The sequence below is a fragment of the Elephantulus edwardii genome, unplaced genomic scaffold (genome assembly GCF_000299155.1).
Source record: "Elephantulus edwardii isolate Elephantulus edwardi_28Jun2011 unplaced genomic scaffold, EleEdw1.0 scaffold00058, whole genome shotgun sequence".
NCBI lineage: Eukaryota > Metazoa > Chordata > Mammalia > Macroscelidea > Macroscelididae > Elephantulus > Elephantulus edwardii.
The window spans coordinates 8,921,141-8,940,856 of NW_006399808.1; the positions used below are offsets into that span (position 1 = coordinate 8,921,141).

The 19,716-nt window shown below is 41.3% G+C and overlaps 1 protein-coding gene across 2 annotated transcripts in view; it reads right to left on the reverse strand.

The window, feature by feature from the left end:
- VCL (vinculin) overlaps positions 1–9,896 on the reverse strand; it is a 123,862-nt gene extending 113,966 nt beyond the window's left edge. For both annotated transcript variants that reach the window (XM_006887515.1, XM_006887514.1), the window contains exon 1: positions 9,673–9,896. In XM_006887515.1, the coding sequence (XP_006887577.1) occupies positions 9,673–9,840 (168 nt within the window). In that variant the 5' untranslated portion in view covers positions 9,841–9,896. The remainder of the gene's footprint in view (positions 1–9,672) is intronic.
- Positions 9,897–19,716: the final 9,820 nt, after the last annotated feature.

The following is a 19,716-nucleotide window of genomic DNA, read 5'->3' on the forward strand; positions in this document are numbered from 1 at the left end:
ACCAGCTGCTCCGTGGGAGGATGGGCATGCTCCCTCTGTGAGATTTACTGCCTCTGAAACCCACTGGAGAGTCAGCTAAAGGGGTCACACACAACAATAGTTAAAGATCTGGAGCATTTTTTCATGTGTCTATTGGTCATTTAGATGTTTAATGAAATAATTCAGACACAAAAGGACAAATATTGCATAAGTCCACTGTTATAACAATATGATAGATATAACCAAGTGGGAAGGAAGAACAGGGGAAAATTGATTATGAACACTACACTGGAATAGGTGGCAGGCAGAACAAACTGAAAGGAATGGATGCTTTTACATTTTATGTGTGACAAATAACAATATGGAACAGGACAAGCATTACAAAGTGAACTGGAGAAGAGGACGGCAGAAATATGTGTATGAGTAAATGAAAACTAATTTCTTTGTAAATGTTAATAAAAATGAAAAGGGGGGGAAAGAGTCCTTAGCACAGAGGACTATTCTGGACAGACTATACTGTGACATCAGTGAATCTCACATTTTCTGGGATCAAGCAGATGTTTACTTATGTTTTATTAATTGACAGCACCATTTCAGACGGTTGTTAATTTCCGCTTGCTTGGCTCCACAATCAACACAGCAGTCAGGAAAAAAAAAAGATGCATTGCTCTGGAGAAATCTGCTGTCAAAGACCTCTCAAAAGTACTGAAGAATAACAGTGGTCAGTCTGGAGACTTACAAGGTGCACCAGATCCAGGCCATGGTCTTCACAATTACTTGTTATGCATCGGAGAGCTAGACAAGGACCAAAGATGACAGAAGAATTGATGCCTTTGAGTTGTGGAGCTGAAGAAAACTACTGAACATAACACAGACTGTCAAGAAAACAAACAAGTCTATTCTAGAAAGGATGAAACCAGGATGCTCCTTGGAGGCAAGGATTTTGAAGATCCGTCTCACATATTCTGGGCATGTGGCCAGAGGGACCAGTCTTTGGAGAAGGACATAATGCTTGGAAGGCTGGAGGAACAGCGCAGGTGAGGAAGACCTATATGATATGGACTGACACAGTAACTGGGATGATGGGGGTAAGTATGTCAGATACAGTGAGACTGACTCAGCATAGAGCAGCATTCAGAGCTATAAGCTCATTATGAGTTGCAGGCAACACGATGGTACATAACAACAATCCATGTCTGTATGGATCATAACAAACTATGCATAATGTTTGCAAAGAATGGGAATCCCAAAACACTTATCTGTGCTCATGGAAAACCTACAGCAAGATCAAAAAGTAGTTGTTAAAACAGAACAAGAGAACACTGCACAGTTTTAAAATAAGAAAAGATGTTCATCAGGGTGATATCTTTTCTCTATACATATTCAATCTGTATGCTGAGCAAATCATTAGAGAAGCTAGACTGTATGACGAAAAACTGGAGGAAAACTCGTCAACAATCATTATGAGATGATACAACTTGGCTTGCAAAAAGTGAAGAAGATTGCAGTAATTAATTCCACAGATCAAAAACTACACCTTTACACATGAGTTACATCTCAATATCAAGAAAACAGAATTCCTCACCATTGGACCAATAGACAACAAACATCACGATAGATGGAGAAAAGACTGAAGTTGTCAAAGACTTCATCTGGCTTGGATCTACAATCAACATCTACGGCAGCAGCAGTCAAGAAATCAAAAGATCTGCTGCCCTGGGAAAATGTACTATCCAGGATTTCTCCCAAGTGCTAAAGAGCAATGACACCAGTTTAAAAACCAAGGTGTACTTGAACCAAGCCACGGTCTTTTCAATTTCTCACAATGCATCTCTGAAAGTTAGACAACAGACAAGAAAGACAAAAACAAGCATCTATGCCTTTGAATTGTGGTGCTGATGAAGAGTACTGAACATCCCATGGGCTGTCAAAACAAACAAATCTGTCTTAAAGGAAGTGCAATCAGAATGCTCCTTAGAGGCAAGGAGGATGAAACTTTGTCTCACTTTGGGCATATTTTCAGGAGGAACCAGTCTTTGAGGAGAAACATCATGCTGGTAATGCAGTAGAGAATCAACAAAAGAGAGGAAGACTCTCAACAAGATGTTTTGACACAGTGACTGTAACAGTGGGCTGAGCGTGGTGGACACTGCGAGGGTGGTGCACGATCCAGCCAGGTTCAGATCTATTATTCCTGGGGTTACAAAGAGCATCTAACAACAACACTTCTTTCAATATTGAAGACATGGTTATATATGAGTTACGCACTCAAAAGGCTGGCAAATCCAACCCACCAACAGCTCTTCAGGAAAGGACTGGCAATCTGCTGCTAAGGTTGTTGTTGACTGTTGTTCAGTAGGAACCAACTCACATCTGACTCTCCAGTGAGAGGATTACCCATCTTTCTCTCACTGAGCAACTGGTAGATTCAAACTGCACACCTTTGGACTGACAGCACAACTCCCTACCCATTACTAGATCATCAAAATTCAGGGCCTAATAAATCTTTCTGGGAGCAGTTCTTGTGGCAAGAAGATGCGCTGCTATCCCGAAGGGAGGCGGTTAGAAGCCACCCACGGGGTAGGGGTGGGGGCAGGGAAGACCAGCAATCTCCTCTCTAAAAACCTGCTGGAGTGTCAAATATGGGTCACTTCTGACTTGATACTGCTGATACTGGTTTACTACATAAAAATCTACCCCACTGGCATTATCACCACATTATATTTAATGAAAAAGTTAACCCAGATCAGCCAGAAAGCAAACAAAACTGCCGATCAACTTTTTTGTCTTTGCTTTGTTTTTGGTTTAACGAAATAAAGATCTTTCAAAGTGAAATTCATGACTCATAGTACCATGCTATACATAACTAGAGTTCCAAATAATACAGCAACACCTGGTCTAAAACATTACATTTTAAAAAGACACTCCCAACCAGAGAATGCATCACCCTAACACCACTTTCAGAAGGGAGGCAACATATTTTCATGTTATGAATTTAGTAAGTGGCTTGCATAGCTGAAATGGTTCTGAAACAAAAGAACCATAACCCAAAATAGCCTGAACACTTTTGTTATCTCAAATACTGGGCAGTTAGCCACTCATTCCTCTCTCTTAGTATACATTCTCCTTGTTTTAGCCAAAGCCCATTGTAGATTCAATGAGATTATTCAAATTTGGCTAGACCAGATGTTTGAAAGCAAAGCTGGGAATGAGAAATAACCGCTGCTCAGTAATTCCTTCTGCAATATCTGGTATATAAATAAGTGCTATGTATATAATCATGGAGTAAAAATAAAATTCTATTGCACACCTCTGACCACCCTGGAATGGGAAATAAATAGGTAAACAAACAGACACAGGTCCTGTCACCAAGGAACCTAGAGAGTCTAGTGGCAAAGTGTGATGAGTGTCACAGGAGAGCAGCCTCACACTACACTGGGCTGCATAGAGTACGGATACTCTTTTCCTACCTTCACCCTAAACAAAACCAAAACCGACCCTCAGTCGTTCACCCTTAGGGTTTGCAAGGCTATACAGCTTACAGAAGTAGACTGCTTCATTTGTCTCTTTCACAGCAGCTGGTGAGTTCAAACCATCAACATTTTGGTTATCAGCCAACTGCCTTGACCACTGTACCATCAGGACTCCCCTTCCTTCCAAATAATAGGGTAAAATATCAGCAGGGTTTTCTGCAATGTATGCAAAGTAGAATGTGCCAACTATAGAGTTACACTATGTTGTTCTTGTTGTTTAGTGCCATCAAGTCAAGTATGACTCATAATGATCCTATGAACAACAGATCTGAACCCTGCCATACCCTGCACCAGCTGTGCTGCAATCCCAAAGGCTCACAGTTCAAATCAACCAGCTGCTCTGTGGAACAAGAATGGGCAATCTCCTCCCGTGTGATTAACTGCCTCGGAAAACCTGCTGGAGGGTCAGCCATGGGTTAATTAAAACTCGACAGTCCAGACCAACAACACCACACTTAAGACCACTGCCATAGTCTCTTTTACAGTCACTATGTCAATCCATTTCATTGAGGGTCTTCTCTTTTAATTGACCCTAATATTTTAATGCCAAATGATTCCTCTTCTCATAAAACTGTTGTTTTAATGCTGCCCTTTCTTGTGAAGTTATTACCAGAAGGAGCCAACCTTGTTGTGAGGCAGTGTCGAACCTGAGCCAGTGTTTCTGGTGATTTCAAAGGACTTATGCTCTTACTCTTATTCTGCTCATTTGTATTATTACACAACTGTTATTTAAAAACTTTAGAAAGTCTCACTGTCCACTATGTAAAGATATATGAACAAATATTTAAGTTACACCTCCATTAGAATTACAAACATAGATGTAAAAACACATACAATCTGCAAAAACCTGTTCTCACAATAGTTACATGAGTCAACATAGTATTACTAGAACAAAGTTCATATCTGTCTTATTCTCAGCTCTCTTCTGTTCTGGAGACAAAGTTTTTCACACAAAGCTTCCCAGTTCCCTAACTTTAAGAACGTTTTCTCTTGAACAGCTTCAGGCTCAGCAGTCACATTAAAAAAACCATCTTTTTTGCAAGAGTAATCTATTTGGACTACTCTCAATCTCACTCAGTTGTTTGGTTTTTTTTTTTGGGGGGGTTCTTTATTTATTATTATTATTAAAGGCTGTGAAATGAAAGGTGGCTATAAAACAGGACCCTATCGGTGGGGAGGGGTGGGCAGGGAGAAAACTGCAGCAATGACTGAATGGAAATCCAAAACCTCTGTAATGAATGAATGAATGAATGAATAAATAAATAAAAATTTACAAATTCTGAGCGAACCCAGGCTCAGAACAAATGGAAACTGTGTAACAGCTTTCTTTTGTTTCCGATTTCAGGTGGAAACCCACTGTTAATATTATCAATTACTCTTTAACATGGGATTATATAGGGAGCTCTGGTGACATAGTCTGTGGGGGGAGAGGGGGCACTGCTTTCATAATCTAAATGTGGCCTGTTCCAATCTACCAGCAGCTCTGAAAGAAAAAGGCAATCTCCTCCCATGTGATTTTACATCCTCTGAAAATCCACTGGAGGATCTGAATCAGTTCTGCCTCGAGACAGCAAGTAGAGTTCAAAGGCATTATTATTATTATTATTATTATTATTATTATTATTATATGTTTATGTTAAAAACTAGAAGATACAAGAAAGTATTAAGGAGAAAAGGAAAAATCCCCCATAGTTCTATCCCCCAAATATTATTATTTCTTTTCACTGAAGTAAGTCCAAAACACAAATAAATAAAGCTCAAAGTTAAAACTGATCATTCACAAATGACAAAATTAACTGTAAATCTCTTTAAAAGCAGAGCAGCCTTTCCCAGCTATCAATTTAAGGTGAAAACAAAGCTGCTATTTGTCCCTAGGCTGTTCCCAACAGAGTATGATATATGGGTGAAGCTTGTCAAAGTCAAGGCCACAGAAACTCCCAAAATAAATGTTTCATGAGCCAGAGTAGTCACAACACAGGCCCTCAGCAACAATGGAGAAAGCAAAATGTTTGAAGTCCCATTTACAAAACTAGCACGACTGTAAGGGTCATACCAGACTAAAAGACTTCTATGGGCCACTTCAGTGGGAAAAAAGAAAAATTTACACACCCGGTTGCAAGGTGGGTAGGCTCAGCCTTCTGACTTCAAACTATTTACTGAGTCTGACCTCTGGAACTTGGTGTGCCCCTGCTTGACAGCTCCTTTCCCACCTGCCCTTCTCCCTCTTTCTTTACTACTGCCCTGGAAACTTTCTGTGTTTAAAATGGGCTAGTTCCACACAATGGGATATGATTCAGTCATAAAAAGGAGGGAAATACTGATTCACAGTAGACCATGGATGAAATCTGAAACAGGCCAAATAAAAAAATCAGACATAAAAGATCATACACTGTGTGTTTTCATGTCTAAGAAACATCTAGAATAAAATGTATAGAGATTGGAAACTCAATGTCATTAACTAAGAGGATGGGAAGAGAATGAGAAGTGTTTGTTAACAGGCAGGGGTTTCTTTTCGAAAGGACACAAATTTTCCAAAATTTGATTGTACTGATAGTTGTACAACCCTGGAATACACTAAAAAAAATACTTAACTGTATACTCTAAATGGGTACATTATGTAATATGTGAATTATATCTCAATATTATTTTTAAAAAGTTTTATTTACAATCTTAAGTAAAAAAAAAAAAAAGCATGAGTAAAGAAAAGTTTCCATCCTATTTCCCTTCCTAAGTGTGGAGTAGACCACCAGCAAGTTCTCAAGGCTTTTAAAGTGATGACCCAGTTATATGTGTGTGTGTGTGTACATTTATCATATATATATGTTCCATTAACTTCTGTACTTCTGTTTAACAACTATAGTATCCAGGATATGCTCAGTCTTGTCAACAAAAGAGTAGTGAGCTTAATTCTGTCCAACTCAATACCTGATCCTCATATTGTTCATAATCCTATGCCTTTTCCTAGGTAGTTCCTTCCACTTATAATGCCTTTCTTGCCACATCCTTAAATGTTCAAATCGTCATGTCTTTAAGGCCTGGCTCAAATGTGACTTCCTCCATGAAACCTTTCTGGACACGCCCATCAAAACAAATCTCATCTTTCTCTCACTATCCCTGGGGGCCGAACTTCCCCATTGCCATTTAGGGTTTTCTATCCAGTGTCATACTTGTTCTTTTGACATTAGAATGGTTTCTGTATACTTGCTCAATAAGTAAATTACTATAGCCAATAATTCACAGCTCATGCTGAGTATTTAACTTTCACTTGGGTCAACTTTCATTTCTAAAGTATCCATAGGTCATTTAGACCCAAGAATGAGTCTAAATGGGACACAAATTTTCCAAATTTTTATTGTACTGATAGTTAAAATAGTTGAGCTAAAGAATGACAACTCTCATCCAAATGTATACTTTCTTAACCAAAGGAAATCCTAATTTGCCATGTGTACATAAATAATATGAAATACACTTCCAAAGAAAAACACTGGAATAAGGTCATAACTAACCTGTCAAGGTAATTTACAAAACAATACTCACCTGGATTATAGAAATGCTGGAATATTTGTTTAAAAACCCATTTCATTACTTTTTAGCAACACTACATATTTTTTTCCTAGCAAAATCTCAAAGTTCTCTCATCAAGCCCTACCAATTCTTCTTCCATCATATTTCTAATTATCTACTTTTCCATTTTTCCTGTCACATACCTCATCCAGACCCCCATTGTCTTAGTGACCAACCAATCTAAGAAGTAGCCTAAGTCCTCCCCTCCTTACTGTTTCTTCCTTCAGTAATACTGAGCAACTCATCCTGCAGACCCATTTTGCCAGTAGGAACTGAGAAGCATGTATAGAAACATGAAATGAGGCCTACTCTACAGACACCTTCTATCCAGGAGCTCGAGGAACTCCCTTGATTTGTCACACATTCAGCAGCATATCCATCTGAGGTTACAATTAGCCTTGGGCATTCTAAGACATAATCCATGTGCAATCTTCTTCACACACCATTCTCAATCTCTCACTTTTACTCTTCTTCATCTTATTTGATAAGGCTTTCCTTTAACTGTTCATAGATAAATTATGTGCCAACTCCATCCAGTTTCTCTCCAACCTGCCCTTTCACCTGTAGTCAAGACTACCTGCTTATCTGGAAGTGACTCACTGGGAAGTACAATCCTCCCCACATTCTCTTTTAATTTATATTACCATCAGTCTCAAGTCCCTTCTTGTGTATGCATTGGGAATCATCTAATCACATTTAACTTTTTGGTTTTTGTTTGTAACTGGTCTTATTTCTTTTGTATTTGCTTCCCTGATTACAGTGTCTCCTAACTTGGGGTGAATATAAAAACATAAAACCCCAGCCTGGGACCTACCCTCAGACAGCTCCTCAAGAGTTCAGGGTGAGAGTCAGACATCTTAATTTCTTAAAAGCTCCACTGGTAATTTGGATGCACACTCCAATCTCAGAATCACTCATTTATTACAATGCTCCCCATCCAGCAGACATTCAGAGCTTATTAATTCATGGCCCTAAAGCTCATAAATAACTCTTCTCTAAATTGCCTAAGCAGAGATCAAACCCTAGACTACACTAACTCAGTTCCAAGTGCAACATATGGTTTTAAGATTTCATTTCCTGGAGGACCACATGGAGGGACACTATTACCTTGTCTCTTTACATTGTTTCCCATTTGTTGAAAAATGGAGGCCTGGAATGCAGCCATGTTAACACAATACGGCACAGGAATGCATTCTGGAGTCTTAGATTAAAATGAGTAGCAAAAAGGTCAAGAACAATGTAGAGGTGGACATTCTGAACGAAGAGTATGCTTATCAAATAGACTCTCACTGAAGTAATGTGTTAGAAAGAACAGGAATAGAGTCGGTGTGATACTCCAGCCTGCCAATTTGCTGAGCTGTCCGACTGAGGGCTGCTTTCAGTGGCTGAAGTGACTTCAGAGCACCGAAGTGTTCTCATCAGATAAGTAACCCAAGCCCCACCCAGACCCACACTTCCCTCCCCACTAGCCTGACACATACTATTTACACAGCTCAGTGGGGGAGCAGTAGGAACTTTTTCCGAAGTTGTTCCTTACAGGCAGCAGCAGTCTGAGTCACCCACCAGGGTGGGAGAGGAGAGTATGTGACACCAGCCAGGGGAGTGTGGGGCAGCGGTCACCGCACCTCTCCAGCATTTCAGCGCGAGCTCCGCTTCCTCCAGTAAGCGCTTTAGTTTTTTAGTCACAAGCTGGGGTCGCAGGGGTCAGGAGAGTCATTCAGCACCTCTCCAAAACTGTGGGCTGGGCAGGGGCGCCCCTCCTGTAGGGGCTGCGGATCCCAAATTCCACAGGCCTCTCCCAGCAGCTCCATCTTGCTTCCTGCCAGGAGGAGGAGCCGCAGAAGGGCGAGTCTGGAAAGACCCCGGTGGGAGGAGGCCGTCTGACAACAGGTAATGCTAGGTGGGCATCTCCACTGCCGCGGACAGAATGAAATGCAGCCGGCTAAAGGAAAAGTCATGAATTCATGCAAAAAAGGAAGTGCCCGGTGTCTGAGTGCCAGAGGTGCGAGTACAAGTAAACGCCCACGAGGAGGGGACAGAGTGGTAAGGCAAGTGGACAATGGGGCCAGGCAGGGAGCGCTGGGGAGGGGGTGGACGAGGTAGGGGGCAGGGTGAGGGGGCGGAGGTATTACAAGGGAGAACAACGTGGGTCAAACAAGAATCGCGTATTAGAAGGAAAAGCAGGGAGTCGGTATGGGTCCCGTTAGCTCACAATCAGCCTGAGGAGGCCTAAAAAAGAGAAGAGCCCAGAGGAGTGGACATGGGGGGCGACAGCCTGCCGAGGGGAGGGGGCGATCCTTCAACTACCACTTTGTGAGCACGTAATATGAACGGTAAACTGCGCCAGGCCATGCACACAATGCACCCCGCGGATTCTTCACGACAAACCCCCATTAATATGACTGCCCCCATCTTACAGATAAGGAAACTGAGGCCTGCTCAAGGTCATACAGCGGGAAAGTCAGGATTGGAAGCCCTGATCTGGAACCCACGCGCACACCCCAGGCGGCGTGCAGACCGAGCGGAGGTGAGAGGGGTCCCGACCCAGCACCCCGGCCCGCGGAGGCCCCCGCCCCGCCCCGGGCCCGGCGCTCACCCGGACGAGGTTGCTGACGGCCGCCTGCACGGCCGCCACGGGCGCGGTGAGGTCAGGGATGGCTTTGCCGTCCACCTCGCCCTCCTCGTGCATGATCACCAGGTGCGAGATCTGCTGCGCCACCGGCTCCAGGATGCTCTCGATCGTGCGCGTGTGAAACACCGGCATCGCGGCGGCGAACGGGGCGGCGAACCGCAGGCAACAGAAAGAGGGGATCCGCGGCGTAGGGACCAGTGAGAGCTGGACTCCAGCAGCCAAGAGACTCCCGAGTGCGGGCTTCCCTCGGCGTAGCCAGCCCCACCGGCGCCCCGCCCCCTCGCGTCGCCGCGCCCAATGGCAGCGCCGCTCAGACCCGGGCCGCCACTCCTATTGGTCCACATTCCAGAAGCCGTGCCCTCGCCTCCGCGCGGCTAACGCCCCACCCCGCCCCCATTCCCAAGGGAGGGGCCTGGGATCCGGGCTGCGCCGCAGGGATTGCAACCGGATTCCCGAACCCCAGCGCCGGGCGCTCCTTATAAGGGCATGGAGGGAGCGGAGCGCGCGGCCGGCGCGGCGGGCCCCGCCCCCGGCACCGCCTCCCTCCGCGGATCTGCAGAGCCCCGCCCTCTGCAGACTCATCCGGAGGGCGTGAGGTCGAACCTTTTGGGGCCGGTGCCCCAGCAGATGCAAAGGTCTTTGGTCGGCACGCCCCTCCCCAAATTCACCCTTCACTGGCGACCCTCAAAATAATTGGAGACTTTTTCAATAAATGCATTGGGAAACTTAGGAGCTTCAATTATTTTATATATACATATATATACACATATATACATATATATATATATATACACACACACACACTTCACTGTCACTATTCACTATTAAAGTATAGCTTTCTAGATCTTTATGGATTTACTTGTACATATATAGTAAATGTGATTAAACATTTTCCTGAGCCTATTTTTTTCTCCACAATTAAAATTCTCTGCCCTTAAAGAGGGACATTATGCTTAGTAAACTAGAGGGTTATGAGGGATGTGTAGGTTGGACACTATTAAACAATTCTGCACAAATATTTTACTTGCTCCTGTGTTATGACCACCAGCTGCTCCATGGCAGGAAGATAGGTAATCTCCCAGTGTAATTTACTGCCTCTGAAAACCCGCTGGAGGGTCAGCCATGAGTTGGTTCAGACTCAGTGATAAGACAAGATACCTAAAAATGAACCAAAAATGCAAAAATACCCCCATATTACGTATTGAAAGATCTGCTAAATTGCTCAATCCTTCATGTTTGGTATAAGACATCTGAGTATCTTCCTCACCTCAGATTCTCTTTTGCTCAAGCTTCCCCATTTTTGAGGTAAAACACTTTCACTAATGCCTCCAAGCAAAAGAGCCTCAAGTCAAATAAAAATATTTCCTGAGAACTCACATTTTGCAACACTCCCAGCTTTGTGTTGTCCTTTGCAATTTTTGAAGCTATTTTTGCCTAGCAACACGTATCCAGTGTCTGCTCTGCAGCTTGCCAAATTCTGCACTTTTCTTTCTAGAAAATATCTTTACTTTTTTGTTGCTGCTTCCAGGCCCTTGTAGATAGATGATGGACTTCGTTTATTTTAAGTTAACATTTGTTTGATGCTTTCTAAGTCTAGGCACTTGATAAACTCCTAAGAAAATTAAAGTATATTCAGTATATGCCAATCTATTTCCCTCATATGAAAACTAGTAAACTAAACCTCTGAAATCTATAAAGTGGCTCATGCAGCTCATTAGATAGCTGATGTGTTGATAGCTGGAGTGTACCATCTTCTGGGAATTCCCCCAACTGCAAACTTTCATCCTGAAATGCAATTTCCTACCTGAAAGCAAAGAGGTCAAGGCTAGAAACTTCACCATCCATAGGCTGCCATCCTGACTCTGAGTAGACAGATGACTCCAAAGATACTGCTATCTCCACCCAGAGACTTAGTTGATAACTAGATACGGGTCAATGACAGTATCACTTCGTGCAGTGCTCAGGCGGTCCCAAGACAGGAAAACTGTCAGCTGACAGTCGAGGCAGGACCTACAAATATTGAGGTTCCACATCCTGATCTTTACTCCAGCATTCCATCAGACTTCTTTTCTGTAATAGAAATGCAAAGGTAAAATTATTAGGAATTAAAACTGTGACCACACAAAGGGACAAATGCTATATGGTGCCACTGTTGTAGAATGAGGCTGGCATTGGAGTGGGGGTAAGACTGAGAAAAACTGGATGAAATATGTTTATGGCATTGAAGTCTATGGGGGAGAGAATAGTCTAAAAGTATTATATTTTAGGGCATTATTTTTATCGTAGGAGTATGCAATGAGGGTTGCAGAGTGGATTATATTTGGGGGTAGGGGGTGGGGTTTGGGGAGGTGCGTAGGGGGTGGATTGTGTACCAACAAGGGAGTTTTTCTTTTGCTTTTCAAGGAGAGGAGCAAAAGGGAAGGGGGAGGGGTTTGTGCGGGGAGAAGAGTGCAACAATGAATGAATGGAATCCCAAAATCTCTGTAGATGTTCACTGAAATGAAAAATAAACAACCTAAATTAAAAAAAAAAACCAAACAAAACTGTGACCACAAAGCATTGACCACAAATGTGGTCATCAGGATTGGAGGAAGGTTCATCAACAACATGTGTTATGCTGATGACACAAACCTGCTTGCTGAAACTGAGGAGGACCTGAAGCGCTTGCTGCGAAAGGTCAAGGACTCTAGCCTTCAGTATGGATTGAAACTCAATATCAAGAAAACAAAGATTCTCACCACTGGGTCAATTGGCCGCATCATTATCGAGTGAGCTTGAGATTGTTAACAGTTTTCGTTTGCTTGGTTCCATAATCAACACTCTTGGAGCCAGCATCCAGGAATCAAGAGACAAATTGCATTTGGAAAGTTGGCTGTCAGGGACTTCTCCAGAGTACTGAAGAGCAACAATGTCAGGCTGGAAAGTAAGGTGCACCATAATCTTCATAATTGTGTGCTATGCATCAGAGAGCTGGACAATGACTACAGATGATAGAGAATTGAGGCCTTTGAGCTATGGTGCTGGATAAGAGTGTTAAATATACCATGGACTGCCAGGAGAACAAACAAGTTTGTCCTGGAGAGGGTGAAACCAGGCTGCTCCTTGGAGGCAAGGATTCTGAAGCTTTGTCTGACATACTTTAGGCATGTTACAAGAGGGACATCACGTTCGGAAGGGTGAAGGGACAGTGCAAGAGAGGAAGACCCTTGATGGGATCGATTCAGTGACTGGGGTAATGGGAGCAGGTGTGTCAGAGACAGTGAGGTTGGCACAGAGTAGAGCAGGGTTTAGGGATCTTGTACATAGGGTCACTATAAGTCACAACGACTCAACAGCACATAACTACTACAACAACAATAACCACTACCAAAGCTATTTTCTCTGCGTTTTGTTTTATGTCAATAACAGTAATGTTTGGGTGATGGAACAATATTCTTTATTTTTTTTCTAATTCCCACTCTTTGATTATATATTTGTTTGAAGTTTAAAAGAGCCTTCTATATAGTGCCTGCAATTTGGTAGCAGGATTCAGAGGCTTGATTGTTCCTTTTTTAAACTGTGATTTATCATTCCTAGAATGAACAAGTATGTCTTGAAAAAGGTGAAACCAGAGTGCTCTTTAGAGGCAAGGATGGTAAAGCTTTGATACTTTGGTTATTCCGTGGAAAGGGATATCATTCTTAAAAAGATAGAGGGTCAGTGAAAGAGAGGAAGACTCTCAATGAGATAGACTGACGCAGTGACTGCCGCTGTGCACTCAAGTGTATCAGAGATATCAGAGGTGGTGAAGATGGAACAAGATGGGACAGGATTCAGATCTGTTATTCATAGGATCGCTATGAGTCTTATTCAACTCAATAGCACCTAACAACTACCTCCAGTTTTATAATCCAAGCTATTGCTGACAGATCATATTAATGTCCCTTAAAATAGCACATTTCAGCCCATGTGCTCTGTTTCATCCCCATCCACATTTACTTCCCTCCTCCCTCACTAGCACAATCTAAAACATCCCATGGTGCCTCTTAACGCATACATACATGTTCTCCACAATCCAGGCTCAAACCAATTTTCTGCTTCCCCACGGAGACCTAAAGACAGAGAGTTCAATAGTGTAAAGAATACAAACTCAGAACCATCCAGAGTGCAAGCCATAATCTCAACTTCAAAAGTTGATTAAGATATATATAGGGCAAATTACTTTTTCCCTTTCTACTGAATTTCTTTTTTGTAGAAGTGGGATAATGCAACATCTGTAGAACTGACATAAGAAGTGATGAATGGATTTATGTAAAGCACTCAGGAGATCCTCAATTAAAGGGAGCTATTGTTTTTATTGGAGTGGTTACAAAGAGATGTAATTACAGTCTCAAAAAAAATTCATGATGAATTTTACTTTTCAGCCTTTGCTTACATTTCTTTCCCACTTGGAACACAATCTTTGTTGCTGCATTACACTCAGTCAACTATAACTCATAGCAATCTTGTGAACAATAGATTATAATCTTTCCCTACCCTATACCATCACAACCTCTGCCATGCTGAAATCCATGGCTGCAGTCACTGTGTCAATCCATCTCCTTGAGCGTCTTCCTCTCTTTCATTGACCCTCCACCTTTTCCTGCACGATGTCCTTTTCCAAAATTCTGACCTCTCCTGACAATATGCTCAAAGACTAGAAGATGAAATGTCACCATCCTTGCTTCTAAGGAGCACATTGGTAGCACTTTCACCAAGACAGTTTTGAGTCAGAACTAATTCATAGCTGACTCATTAGAGAGTTTTCAGAGGCAGATAATTGCACTGGAAGAGATAGCCCGTCCTTCTTCCATGAATCAGCTGATAGATTCAAACCATGTGCCTTTAGGATTGCAGCACATGTTCTTAACTATTGTCATAAGAAAGGGGTCGCTTGGTGGCACAGTTAAGCACTCTCTATTAACCTAATGGCTGAGGGTACAAATCCACTCAGAAGAACCTTAGAAAAAAGTCCAGATGATCAATTTCCAAAAGATTATAGTCACTGAAAACCCTATGGAATGCAATTCTACTTTAAAATACACAGGGTCACCAAGAGTTGAAAGTGACTCAGTAGCAACTGAGTTGTTGGATTAATTGGTATTAGGCAAAATTCCAATATTTCATCTTTAGTGAGCATGCCATATAATCTCCAGTACTATGGATATAGTGAATTTTAACTGCTATGATTATGCTACATATCACAGTTGACTCTAAGACTGAGAGATTACAAAAAAAATTAAAAAAAAAATTGGGAGATTAGTCAGGTGGGGCTTGCCTATTCACATGAGGCCTTTTTTTTTTTAAATTCTAAAAATATATGTAATGCAACATTTGCCAATTTAACATTTTCACAGATCTTTTTTTAAACCTAAGAGTTCTCTCCAACAGGTCACAAAAGAAATGAGAAATTTGAAGCACAAGAAGGATTTGGTTACACATGCAGGTGGGACTGGTGAGCTGAGAGTCAGCCAGGGAGAGGGGGCCTCCATCCTGTGTTAGTAAGGACCTGGAATCTGCCAACAAAAAGAATGAACCTGGAAGTAGATTTCTTCCCCAAAACTCCAGATAGAAGCTCAGTCCAGTCAGCATCCAGACTTTAGCCTTGGGATATAGAGAGCATAGAGTTCATTCATTCCATGTGTTGTTGTTGTTGTTAATTTGCCATCTAGTTGAGTATGGCTCATGGCGACTCCATGAACAACAAATCTGAACCCTGTCCTATCCTGTTCCAGCCTCACAATCTCTGACACACTCAAGCCAATTCCTGCAGTCACTTCTGAGTTACAGCCAGTATGTGAATAAGTAATTGTCCTTTCAAGTCACAAATTAGCGGTAATTTGTTATGCCTTTAACAGTCTATGTTTGTTTATAGTCTGTGATAAAGGCTGCTTAGACACCTCCAAACCCTCCCACCCCCCTCACCCCCACCCCCGATCCACTCGGTTCTTCCTTTATAGTTAGTTCTATTACTATAACTGGGCACCAAATTTATAACTGCGCACTTAGCTCCAGGGTTCCCATTTTACACTGGGCAATTTACATACAGAGCATTAGTTTTCTTATCTCTAAAATGGAGACAATAATGTTTTCAAACTCATTAAATATGAAGGGCTTAGCACACACATTAAGTGTTAAAAAAATAGTATAGATTTAGGCCAAGTCATAGTTTGCACTAGATGAAAGAATCATCCTCAATAACCATAAAACTAAGTAGCAAAAAGGAGCTCTGGTGGTCTAATTCATAAGGAGTTGTACTATGACTCAAAAGTCACACCTCTCTAGAGAAAAAAGTGCAATAATGAATGACTGGAAATACAAATTAAAATTAATAAAATAAAATTTTTAAAAAGTCACAGCTCTCAGGCAGTTCTAACCCACTAGCTGCTCTGAGGAAGAAAAATGGGCAATCTCTTCACATGCAATTGAAGGCCACAGGAAACCCACCGGAGGTATAGCAATGAGTCAATTCTAACCTGACGGCATTGACTTTTTTTTTTTAAGTCCCGGGTTTGTGGTAAAAACTCTGTCATACTCTTGTTTCAAGCAGGAGATGATCATGGGCCTAAGGGTAGAAGGAGTCAGTGGAATTCTCTCTGGTCTTAAAGGAAGAATAATGTTTACTTAGGCAAACAAGAAGGCAGACACTACAGAATGAGCAAAACCTGGAGGTGGGAGATTCCAGCAGGGTGATTACGTTAATCAGATTAGAGTTCAAAGATAAGAACAAAAAAGGTAAAATTTCACAAGATTATAGCCTGCAGAGATTAAGAACTGTGGAAAATATAAACTTAGTTATAGCTATCTTAACATTATTCTTTTCTTTGTGTTTCAGTTATCCAGTGCCACTGTAAATGCAATACCACAAATAGGTGGCTTTCACAAACAGAAATTTATTTTCTCACAATTTAGGAAGTGGTAAGTCCGAATTCATGGTGCTGGCTCTAAGGAAGAGCTTTATCTCTTGACTCTGGAGAAAGAGTCTTGTTTCCTTTAGCATCTCATTATTAAAACTTATTACGGTCAAGTCAGAACCAATTCATAGCTGACCCTCTAGCAAGTTCTCAAATGCTATAAATCTGAAGGGAGAGAATCTGCATTGTTAGTTTAAAAGTTGGCTTTTCTAGCCATCATGTTAGCCCCCTCTGGTCTCCAGCTACCTTAATTGCAGACATATGTTCTTGTAAATTATCAACAGCTGTAGGACTAGGATAAAGGGGGGAGGGGGAGAAGGAGAGAAAGAGAGTGAGGAGGGGGCAAGAGAGAGGGCTTCCCACAATGATCAGCAAGACTTGCAGGAAACTGGGGCAAGAGCTTGGAGAAAGTGCAACCCTGGTGAGAGTGAGACTATAGTGAGGAGACCATGGTATGGTGGTGGAGAGATTGTTGCATTTCTGTGGAGAAACTGTGACAAGGTGTAATCTTCAGAAGAGCCCTGAGATAAAGGCCACAGTTAAAGATTTCGCTGTTCTTGACAGATGATGGAAGGAAAAGCTGAGTGCTAAACTAAAACCAGAGCCTGAACTAATTGAGGAATTGTGCTTTGGGACTGCTGAAACCTGGATTTGCAATGAGTGATATTCTTTGTCTCTCCTATTCTCAGACTTACTTCCCTAATAAACCCCACTCTTGGTACCACAACTGTGAGTAAAGGCTGTGAGTCAGCAACTAATGTCAAACCCAAGGACTGATGGAAATAGGTGCAAGAGTATGGGGCAGTGACATGTCTGACCTAGCAGCTATGTTTGCTGGTACAGATATCACTGATGGGGACAGTTCCCCTTTGTGAACCGGGTAGAAGTCAAACTCAGCCACCGCCATGTTACAGCAGTTCCTTTTATACCATCTTTCTTTGGAGCAGCTGGTGGATTCAAATAGCATGCCTTTGGCTTGGCAGTTCAAGTCCACTAGGCCATCTGAGCTCCCTATAGAAAAAAGGACAAGTTAATTCTGTGTTCAACTTTGTACCGGAAGTTCAGCTTTATGCTTTTGTATGTTACTACTAGCAATGGATTGGGTTTATCATTTAGTAGCTTTTCTACTTTTCTGCAAAGTAAATTGCACAAACTTCTAAAGCTGTGTCCTCTTAAAAACTTCCCTTCCCCTTTAGATTCATCCATGGTTTTCAAAATTATCTTTCTATTTAAAAAATTATGTATTTGTTATTTAAAAAAACCAAAACAAAAAATGTGCACCATGGAGTGTTTCCCAGCATGATGTCTTTTTCCAAGGGCTATCCCTTCCTGACAACATGCTCAAAGAATATGAGATGAAGTTTCCCTATCGTTGCCTCTAAGGAACACTGTAGTTGCACTTTCTCCATGACGGATTTGTTTGTTCTTTTGGCAATCCATGAGATAGTCAATACTGCTTTCCAACATTACAACTCAGAGGTGTCAATTATTTTTCGGTCTTTATTATTCATTGTAACTTCTACATGCATACAGAGCAACAAAAAACACTATGGCTTGAATTAGGTACACTTCAATCTTTAAACTGACATCCTTACTCTTTAACACTTTAAAGAGGTCCTTGACAGTAAATTTTTCCCAATGGATATCATCTTTTGATTTCTTGACTGCTACCTACCATGAGTATTGATTATGCATGCAAATACAATCATTGACAACTTAAATAATTTTTTTATTATCTAACATTTTCCTATGTAATTAAAGGCCATTAATTATAGAAAACACTGCAAGATATGTGAAAAGTCAGCATTTCTAAATTAAAAACAATTAGGGAAGTTTCTTATGACAACAATTATTTACAGTGCCCGATGACATGAGGAGTTTTTTTTCAGTCTGAGTTATCTGAGGTCAATTGAAAAGAAGCTGCAGAGCTCTCTTTGATTACACAGAGGAGGAACTTGAGGCAGAATAGCAATTGTCAATGATAAGTATACATCTTGGAAATTTTAGTCAAAGATGGAGCTGGATGTCAAACCTCAGTCTTCCATGTTTAGTTAGTATACCAAATTTCTTTCCTTATTTCTGCATTCTCCCAGCTAGCTTTTCGACTGCCACATATATCAGCTACGAATCTAAAGATGTACTTACAGCTTCTCAATACACTCTTGTAGACACAGACACACACTTTGTGCCCACATGGATCCAGCCACAATTTAAGCGGGCACGGACACACATACACACACCCCTTTGAAAATCACCACAGATGCACTTACTCTCTTCCCATTTTCCTGCATTAGAACTGCACAGTGGCTTGGTCAGTGACTTTCTTCCTTCCTCTTCCCCTTTATCTATTGTGTCATCTAATGCTGACATGCACCTCACGCCCCACCACACCCTCCACTACCACCTAGAACCACAACCACTTCCCCCATGATTTGAAACAAAGAGATGCTTCTCTTTTCTGACAAATTATTTTTATCTTTATCATTTTTTACATTTTAATTTTTTTTATTTTATACTGATTTATTGACAAAGTTTGAATACCTTATTTTTTCACACAAGATCCTTCCCATTTCCTCCACCCCCACCCACCCATTGAATTGTGCAACCCTATGATTAACACCCCACCTCCTGACCAATTTTTTTTCTTTTTTTTACTTATTTAAAAAGGCCTTGGTGGCACCAACCAATTTTTTTAAAAAATTAAGAAAGTGTTTAAATCATTCTCAGTTTTCCTGAATTTCCCAGTTTTCACACTTCTCCCCCAAGTTTCCAATTTTTTATTTTTAAAATTATATTCTTATCTTCTGTACTGTGAGATAAAGCAACAAAGGAGGTTATTGAAAATTAGAAAATTCCAGAATTTTAATATGTTTCATTTCAGCCTTTTTTCTGTATGTGTATTTAGTTTTTTTAACTGAGATAATTCACAAACTGTAAAATGTACTCTATGAAGGCATGAGGTTCAATTTTCAATTCTGCCCTATTTACTCTAATGTTATTGCATCAAAACAAATTTTTTAAATGACACTAAATTCTTAAAAATGTTATTTTTGTATAGCTATAAAATATTCAAAGT